This window comes from Nuphar pumila, chromosome 6 (assembly GCF_984573655.1).
Source record: "Nuphar pumila chromosome 6, dmNupPumi1.hap1.1, whole genome shotgun sequence".
NCBI classification, from domain to species: domain Eukaryota; kingdom Viridiplantae; phylum Streptophyta; class Magnoliopsida; order Nymphaeales; family Nymphaeaceae; genus Nuphar; species Nuphar pumila.
The window spans coordinates 85,997,601-86,006,654 of record NC_143254.1 but is presented as its reverse complement, the minus strand read 5'-3'; the positions used below and the strand labels follow the sequence as shown (position 1 = coordinate 86,006,654).

The 9,054-nt window shown below is 37.1% G+C and overlaps 1 protein-coding gene across 2 annotated transcripts; it reads right to left on the bottom strand.

The window, feature by feature from the left end:
* Positions 1-305: 305 nt before the first annotated feature.
* PGR7 (proton gradient regulation 7) lies at positions 306-7,965 on the bottom strand. 2 transcript variants are annotated; one of them, XM_090010371.1, is made up of 6 exons: positions 7,771-7,920; positions 7,465-7,683; positions 7,007-7,087; positions 4,522-4,626; positions 2,973-3,122; positions 306-654 (listed from the first exon to the last, which is right to left on the bottom strand). In XM_090010371.1, exons 1-6 carry the CDS (start codon positions 7,882-7,884, stop codon positions 424-426), a joined length of 900 nt encoding a protein of 299 aa, XP_089866497.1. In that variant the 5' UTR covers positions 7,885-7,920; the 3' UTR covers positions 306-423. The 2 variants fall into 2 exon arrangements, with proteins under 2 accessions (XP_089866497.1, XP_089866496.1); XM_090010370.1 differs by having other exon boundaries at positions 7,465-7,965.
* Between the last annotated feature and the right edge of the window lie 1,089 nt (positions 7,966-9,054).

The following is a 9,054-nucleotide window of genomic DNA, read 5'->3' as shown; positions in this document are numbered from 1 at the left end:
TGTCCAACACACAGTGGTATATCAAGACGAAAAGAATTATGTGCGTTTTATGTGATTCACCATGGTAGAATACGCAACGAACAAGCAAAAGGGCTCCCCAACACTGCTTGTCACATTAAGGAACATAAATTATTTCACATCAGGAAGCCACCAAAAAACCAAACAAAGAAAACTGATTTCATACTCTAAATGCGGTGTGTGATGTCCAAACGTGCCTTTATGGTGAAGCTTAACATCCCAATACAAAGGCTTCATAATTTGCAAAGTGGGAGAGAGTCTTAGCCGATGGAGAAAAGCTTGAAATTCTCGAGGAAAATTCCGTACTTTTTGATAAAAATTTGGCAATAAATAGTACAAGGATTCAAACTTGCTGATTGAAGCAAGCCTCTCCATGAGACATAGCTACTAGACAAAAAAGAAAGACTACCTTGTTACTCTTTTTAAACACTTGACCTTCTCAAACTCTGGAGCAGTGAAATTCTTTTCCAATTCCCATGCAAGTTGGGACATGTAAGTCATTGATGATTTTGCAGCTTTCTCATCTGTTACTTCTCTAACAAAAGGAATGCGGACTGCAAAAATGTCTTCCTCTGAAGAACGAAGATGCAAGTCAAAGCCCAACCTATCAATCCATATCATTCTTGCTTCTGTTACCTGCAAGAGCAATCTCACTTCAGCTCTAATAAGCTGTAAACAGCCACATTGACAGATTTTTCAAATAGTATATAGCTTATAACTGAATCATAAGTTATGTCTTCAGTACTTAATCTTGAAAGTCTGTGTGCAGCATTTGTTATAAGTCGTAACAGCTAAATATGAACTGAAAACAAAACCATGTGCTCTTTTCTTCTTACTCCTCTTCTTGGAAAGACCAAAAAGGAAGTTTGCTATAACAGTGCATATATACCCGTCCTTTAGGTGATGAAGTTCTTTTGAACTACAAACAGCAATGCATGCATAAAGGCAATAAATGAGAACTGAGAAGGCATCTGAAAATGCCATTCAGGACCATGAAACACTGGCAGAGGATTCCTAGCAAGACATATGCTTCAAGAAACATCTTCACAAAACCAGTTCTCATTTTAAAGTTATAAAGAATTTTTTAGTTAAGAACTTAAATTGATACAGTATTTGTCATTTCTAACTTTTTTTTGGTAGGCCAAGGGTTGTCATTTCTAACTTTAGCAAATAAAGATACCAAAATTTCGCACTTCAGAGAGAAGCATGCACTCCAACTTGAATGTTTGTTATGAGTCCATCTAATTTATAGTGTTAAACCACCTTAAATATTCTTAAAGCACACAGTTCCTTGACCCCTTAATACTATATATAGAGGAGAGTAGGGCATGAAAATAGAGAACAATCAAGGATTAACACATCCACCTCCAGCATCCTAATCCTTGTTCCTAATAAAATGAGGAAACTTACACAAACTCTGAGTCTTGAGGCTTGAAGAAGAGTAATATTTCCAAAGGTATCAACACTTCAGGAGATCCAGAGATGGAACTGAAGCAATCGCGGAAGCAGGATACGAAGAAGTGGGGATGCATGCAAGCCTGATAACATCACACAAGAGGGTTTGGCACAGGGTTACCGGAAGTGCCATACGACATGGGGAAGCATGATTCCCAAAAAAGTGTTTCGGAAGCGCGAAACGTACGTGCTAAGAAGCGCGCTTCCCCTTCTTTTTTCATTTTTTTTGGTGTTTTCATTTTTATTTTTTCTCTTTTTTCATTTCCCCCTCTCTTCCTAGGTCGCTTCCTATGTCGCTTCTGGTTAGCTTCTCTTCTCGCTTCCGAGACGATTTCTGGTTCACTTCTAAATCATCCCGCACTTCCGGCTTCCTAAAATTTTGAAAGTGCCTCGCTTCCCGCTCCCGCTTCCCCGACTAGCAACTCTGGTTTGGCAAGCCCACATCTTGGCATATAGCAACTATAGAACGAAAAGAGACAACAAAGTCCAAACCAGCAACTAGTCGACTGATGATTGATAAATTGTGAGAATACTAGCTGAGGTATCTGCAGGTTATCAAGTTTAAAGGAGTGAAAAAACAAGCACATTGACTAAGCGCTTTTGATGGTCTAAATGGATAACAAGCAAGAAGAGCATTAGCTCTACCAGAACTACTAATTCATGCACAATTACTCCATAAAATAAGGCCCTATATTGGCAAGCTCACACTTGGTTTTGTGATGTAACATACACAATTCACATTTAGTTTAGTCCAAGCCAGTCAGTTCATCTTCATTTTTGAAGTCCAAAGGAAATGACTGCCACTCTCACCTTTGATCTTATACATGTCCATTGACAATAAAGGGACAGATAGATGATCTCAATGTACTATTTGATATTTTTTGATCTTGGATTCTTGTAAAGTATTAGCATGTAACCACAATCATATCTTTTCATTTCTATAAAACCAATGAGTTCTAGATATGTGAGACGGAAGTACTCATTCAGAAATTTATGTTCTATGAAACAGCTCATATTTTCCAGATAACTTGTACAAGATGAGAATTTTGGCCTGCAAATTGACCAGAAAACCAATTTTGTCAGCATAAGAAAAGACTTTTACAAGAAAGTAGAAACAATTAATCATGTACAGCAAGAACTAAAGCTTGGTTCTGTCATATATGATCAGATATTCGAGAAATAAGAAGTTTGTGCTGTATATACTATATACACCAAAAAAAAGCTTCCAATATTATCACAAGCACAAGCCTTCTATACCCCTTCAAAAGGCTCTCTTTTTCATGGTTATAGTTGACTACTACATATCTACTATCTAGAACTATGCATCAAGAAAAAAATGTTATTTCTATTTTTCTTTATCCTGAAACATATAAGAAATGGTAGAAAGACTGCATTACCTCTTTCTGTAAATAGTATATTGCTACTATCATAAATTCTCTAATCAGTTCCCACATCAATAAAATTTACCAATAATTTAAGTCAAAGCTTGGCATGCAAACCTGAAATTCCAAGTCCACAAAGATGTTGCAAAACCGATGGATATCTTCCATGTGTTTATTATTCATCTCATTTACAATATTTTCTGCACATGTGCGTAGAGGATCCGGCAATGCATTTCTATATTCTGATGCTGTCACCCATATGCCATCCTGAAATGTGAAATAAGCCTGTAATTAAAGTTTGCAGTGCCACACTAAAACATGGTTTGGATGTTTTAATGACAAATTTGCTCACATGTGCATTTTAATGGTAGTCTATCTAATTATTTTTTCCCCATTTTTTTCTTCGACATCAGGCAAGATATACATCATTTGATCCAGCAGATAATAAAATACTAGGAGGGATCCTTGTGAAATTCTAGAAATATGTCATAGTGAGATTTTCTCTTTACCAACAGAAATATTACAAAAGAGTAGACTTGCCACCTATATGAGTTCTAAAAAAACTGTCAGGAAGCTTTTCAAAATCCATATCATGCCCATCGCCATGTTGAAAAATTCCACTAGACAAGCATGCTCACAAAACCGTTCTCACAATAATACTGTGAAAGCTTATTTGGAGAATTAAGAAATAAGCTGTTTCCTCAAGAAACATCAGGGATCCTTAATTGGAAAATCTAAAACTAATAAATAAATTCAATTCAATTAAGAACATGTAATAATATCATGATCTTCATTTTTCTATTTTAGCTCAAATTTATTGAAGTTTTTTGGTTTTTGAAATGAGACTTTAAGAACACAATAAATTCAAAATGTCAGAGATGAATTGTGACTGTTGTAAGGCCATGGTTGTCAAAGACCAAGGTGCCCAGCATGGATAAGACAAAGTCTGTCCAAAACCAGATATGAGAGGTGGTTTTTAGCCCGTTTTTTAGGGGGATAAAAACGAAAACCCAAGCTCACCCTTCGTAAGATTAGCAAGCAGTATAAACTTATGGATGCAATTGACTTCAGGAGAAGATAATATGCTTACAATACAGTAATCAGAATTATCACATAGCAATCAAGACACAAAAAGCAGAATAATATGGTCATTTGGTCCAAAGTCAGGGCAACCAGTCTGTTGAGCCTCACAACCGTAAGCCAGAATGTCATAGTCCTTGCAGACCTAAAAGAATAAAAAAAATCCCACACCAAGCCCAAACTAGATCAATCAGGCATCTACCACTTACAAAAGTTCAATGCACAAATTGGCACTTAGGAAAAAGGTACCAGATTTGACAAACCCATACTGCGGCATGATCAACCATCCAGTCAAAGCAATTTAAATGGAAATTCAAGATTTTCCATCACTAACACCAAGTCGGACTAGCCTCCACAGTGTTGCTGAATTGGTTAAGGAGCATCAGGAAGTCCGGAGATCCCAAACATGACAAGTTTGATTCCCCTGGGATCAAACCTGCAACAGGTATGGAACAGCACTATGGGGCTGATCCACTCTCCCAAAGTTTACCACTATAAGGTGGGATCAAAAAGGCTAAATCCTGGTGGGTTCCTCAACTTCTAAAAAAGTAAAAAAGAAAGAAAAAAAAAGTTGGACTAACAATACCTCTTTGAAATCTTCCATATGAAGCACCCTTTCAACAGTCACGATGTAAAGAAAGTCTTCACCAATTTCCTTCTCAAACTTTTTCTTCCACACTGATTGCAGCCTCTGCAACAAGCCATGGAACTTACTAAGTATTAGTCAATAACAACTATTCCTAACTTTTAGTAACCAAGAATGGTAAAATTTGCAGCAGAAATGGAAACAAGTCATGACATGAAATGTTAGAGAAGGAAAAATGAATAGATGAAAATAATTATAAAAACAATGCTTGACAAGATATTTATCATTTGGCAGCTGAAATTGATGAGTAAAGAAAAGCTCAAAAATCAATATATGTAGATATACAAATTGAATTCTTCTTAAAGCCCCATAGGCTACTAAAAAGGATTTATCGTTGCGTAGGTGATATATGGGGCTTTAGTGGCTATTGTCACCATTACCTACAAACGCCCCTTAGTTTTCTTTTCTTTCTTTTTTTGTTGTTTTCCATGGAATCAACCTTATAGATGTGATCTACATGCTTCACTTGGTGGGAATCAGCTTTTGAATTGTCCGATTCCAACACATAGTTAGGATTTTATAATGCTTCAAAAATTGACAGTCTACAATGTGTGATACTTTCCCGGGTCATAAAATTGTGTTTTTCATTGGAAAAATATGATCCAAAAGCCGGTTCCCACTATTTTGACAATGTTGAATCCATCCATGAGGTTGGTTTGGATCAAAACAACTTGCGCATAGGAGATCCAAACTAGTTTGCACGTAATCACACCATTATATATAGACAGAGAGAGACACTAGAATATGAGAACTACTGTGTGAACTGGGCATTTCTAAGCATTTTCAACACTTTTTTTGCAAATCCAACCATGTCTGTGTTTGCTGCATGGTGAATTTGCAAGATATCAGCTGTTGGATCGAGTATTTTCGGTGAAAAAATATGATTTTTGGATGTTTGGATATTTATGAAGATCTTGAGATATTGATTTTAAAGCCCTAAAAAATCTTGTTTATGCATCATAATCGGATGATTCAAGAGGTGGTTTTTATAAAACCAAGCATGTAGATCACAGCTGTACAGTTAGATTCAAAAGAAAAGAACAAAAAAACCATAAAAATCACGTGTCACATGATAGCTCTCATATCTTCAGTTTTCATATTCTAGTGACTATATATATATATATATATATATATATATATATATATATATATATATATATATATATATATATATATATATATATATATATATATATATATATATATATAGGCATTCTGTGAGCACAGACCCCCACCCATCCCAAGTCAACATCCCCCCCTCCCCCCCCCCCCCCCCCCCCCCACACACACACACACACACACACACACCACCCCGCTTTCACTTTCTCTGTGACTGTCAAATGATTGCTAACCGACCGTCTATGTCACATAGGTGCGGGTGAGGATGCGGCGATACGGCACTTTAAAAAAACTTGGGTGCGGGAGTGCGGGGAGGGTATATATATAATTTTGAACAGTTTTAAGTTAACACTGCATGTATGCGTATGCATTTATGTATTTATATATATAATATAGATAAAAATGGACTTGATTAGGGTTAACTGGATCTACTTTTGGATAGAAATGGACCTCACTGTGGTTGACTTCACCTAAAACAAAGGAAGCTGTGTCCAAGTGTCGCACCCACCTGGGTGCGGGTGCGGTGTCCTGTTAGAAGAATCCGTGTTACATAGCCAACCGCCCAATGAGCATTGGTGATCTCTCTCTCTCTCTCTCTCTCTCTCTCTCTCTCTCTCTCTTTGTCCAATGATTTGTAGTGCAATTGATGACAGACACTGCATGAAAAGAACTTGCTAGAGCTCATGCAGAGTGTTAAGATATTTGATTATCCATTTTTTTATTAAAATACAAATGACTTTCTTTGACAAACTCAACCGTTACAAGCATCAGTACATTGCTAGGGCATAAAAGAACAGAACCACACATAAACCGGATACTGTCAAATAAAAAGCAGAAACATGATGTTTCTAAATAGTAACAAATAATTGTTCAAGATTTTACAATAAGATGGGTGGCATGACATGCATGGAGGAAGAAGAGGTAACTAACATCCATAGAATAACTTGCAACCGAATTGGTTGGTTATCATTTGTTTTAGATTCAAACGTTCAGAATAGCAACTTAATGCCAAAATCAACTGAAAAGGTCATTTAACCTCATAAGAGATTAGAACACTACGGATGAACTGCAAACTAGGGCTTCATAATGACGAATGATATGTAGAAGAGAAAACTATGACTAAAAGTGCTTTGTCAAATTCAAATGTGTTCAAAAGGAACACATTAAAAAATGGCCATGAAAATGGACTTAATCATGGTGGCAAATATTTGAAATTTTTCGAAAGAGTGCAGCATCAGTATTCCCAAAAATTCTCTAATCACAAACACAAGATTAAAATAAAACAAACAAGTCCCTAAACTCGCACCTTCCGCAGCACCTTGTCTTCTGGTCGAGAAAGGCAGCCCTGCAGAGTACACTGAGGAGTGCAAGACCCATTCTGCTCCAACTGGATCACCCAAACGAAATAACAACAACAATAAACAGCATCAAAGCTGAAACCGTTCTCACCAACCAAAATTAAAAAAAAAAATCATTTCCCAGCTTCAATAATTCCAAGTATTCTTCAATTCTTCTACTTGAAAAAAAGAAGAAAAAGAAAAACTCTTCCCTGATCCACTAATATATACACCAACCAAGAAGAATAAAGCTGCCCAACTACATTTTATTTCCCAAAATCAAAACTCCATGGACCACCCTCCCACTTAATTCCAATTTTAAAGTGTTCATGCTCATAAAAACCAGTGAATTTCCTAAAGAAACACATCCAAACGAAACAGTTTTGCAGGTAAAAATGAATATAAATCCTATCAAGTGGGACACTACCTGAACATGGAGACTGGACCTATCATTGGTGGAGAAAATTGGGGTCCGCAGATTCATGGGGTTTAAACTCAAGATGGGCATCCCTTCGCCGTCCACAGCGTAACGAACGCCGATCCCCAAAGGCCAACCTTCTTGAGTCAATGCAGAGAGTGTCCCTTGTGACCCCAGCTCCATGATAGTCCTCGACACCTCTTCTGAATATGGTCTGGTTGGTTTGGTCTGCAATACCATCGGGTCAGATTCAGCCACGGCAATTGAGCATTTCAGAGGCTTGATGGAAGATTTGAGAGGTGGGTGCTGCTTAACATAAGCAAAGAGGAGTTGCTTTTGTGTGTGTGAAGAATGGTTAGCGAGAGATGGGCCTCTTGAAGGTGGCAGAGAGATGGTTGATGGGTTGAAGGAAAGGGCGTGTGGCAGCATCGTGGCAGGAGAGATGGAGCGCCTTCAGAAAGAGAAAGATGGAGTAGCTCTGGACGTCAATTTGATTAGATGAGAAACCACGGGCTCCTTTGTTTTGTCAGATTGGCACATACGCATGCCGCTCATCTCTGAAATGACTGTCCAGATTTATGGTGATTGGTGGGGGGGCAACTTACCACTGTATATTACTCTAGCAGCAAATAAAAATACCTCGCGTGGACTGTGGGGGTTAACATTCGGTGCCATCGAGGGCACGGAACTCTTCAGAGGTTCAAGCGAAGCACTGGTTTGTTTGCTAATATCAAATCTTGGATCATGTTATTTGGACTTAAAAATATGATTTTTTAAATCGTAAAATTAGTAGAATGTATGCTATTGAGTTTTGAAATCTTTAAAAACCTGCACATTATTTAAAACTCATTTTATGTTAAACAAACCTTTTAGATCACATCCATAGACTCCCATCTCAAAAAAAATCTAAAAAAAATGAAAACAAAGATTGATATACTCAACAGGCCTTCAATAACTCGAAGTATTAACCCTAACTGTTCCCCCAAATATATGTTACTCTACCAGCCAATGAGAATGATCAGCGTGGGCTGCCCTCCACATATATATTACTCTACCAGCCAAGAAAAAAATTACCAAGCTGCTAAAGCTGGAATTTTGGGTAGTTTTTTCCACCGTGTCTAACAAATAATGTTCGTATTTTGAAATTGTCACGACATAATCATGAGATTTTAAAGGCATTTACATCTTAATTATATTTGTTTTACATTAAAAAATAATTTTGTATATAAAGCTTTGGAATGTGACTTTTGCTAATGTACGTCTAGACATTATGTCATTTTAGTTAAAAAGAAATCTCCACAATATTTGCACGAAAGTAGTAAGAACCACAAATGTGTGACAAAGACCTACGGGCTCGATTTGTACACCATGCGAGGGTAAGGAGGTTCACAACAAGCGTGTATTTGTGCAAAGGTCGTGAGGTCCACAAATACAGGATGCAAACCTACCAAACAAGAATAAAAAAACATGCAAAGTTTAGAGACATTCACAAAAATGATTTACAAAGGTTAAACATATTTGACTTTAAAAAAGTTTTAGTTAAAGGAGGTTTACATGACATCTACCCAAAAGTATGGAGCGAACCTGTCGAGCTAAAAC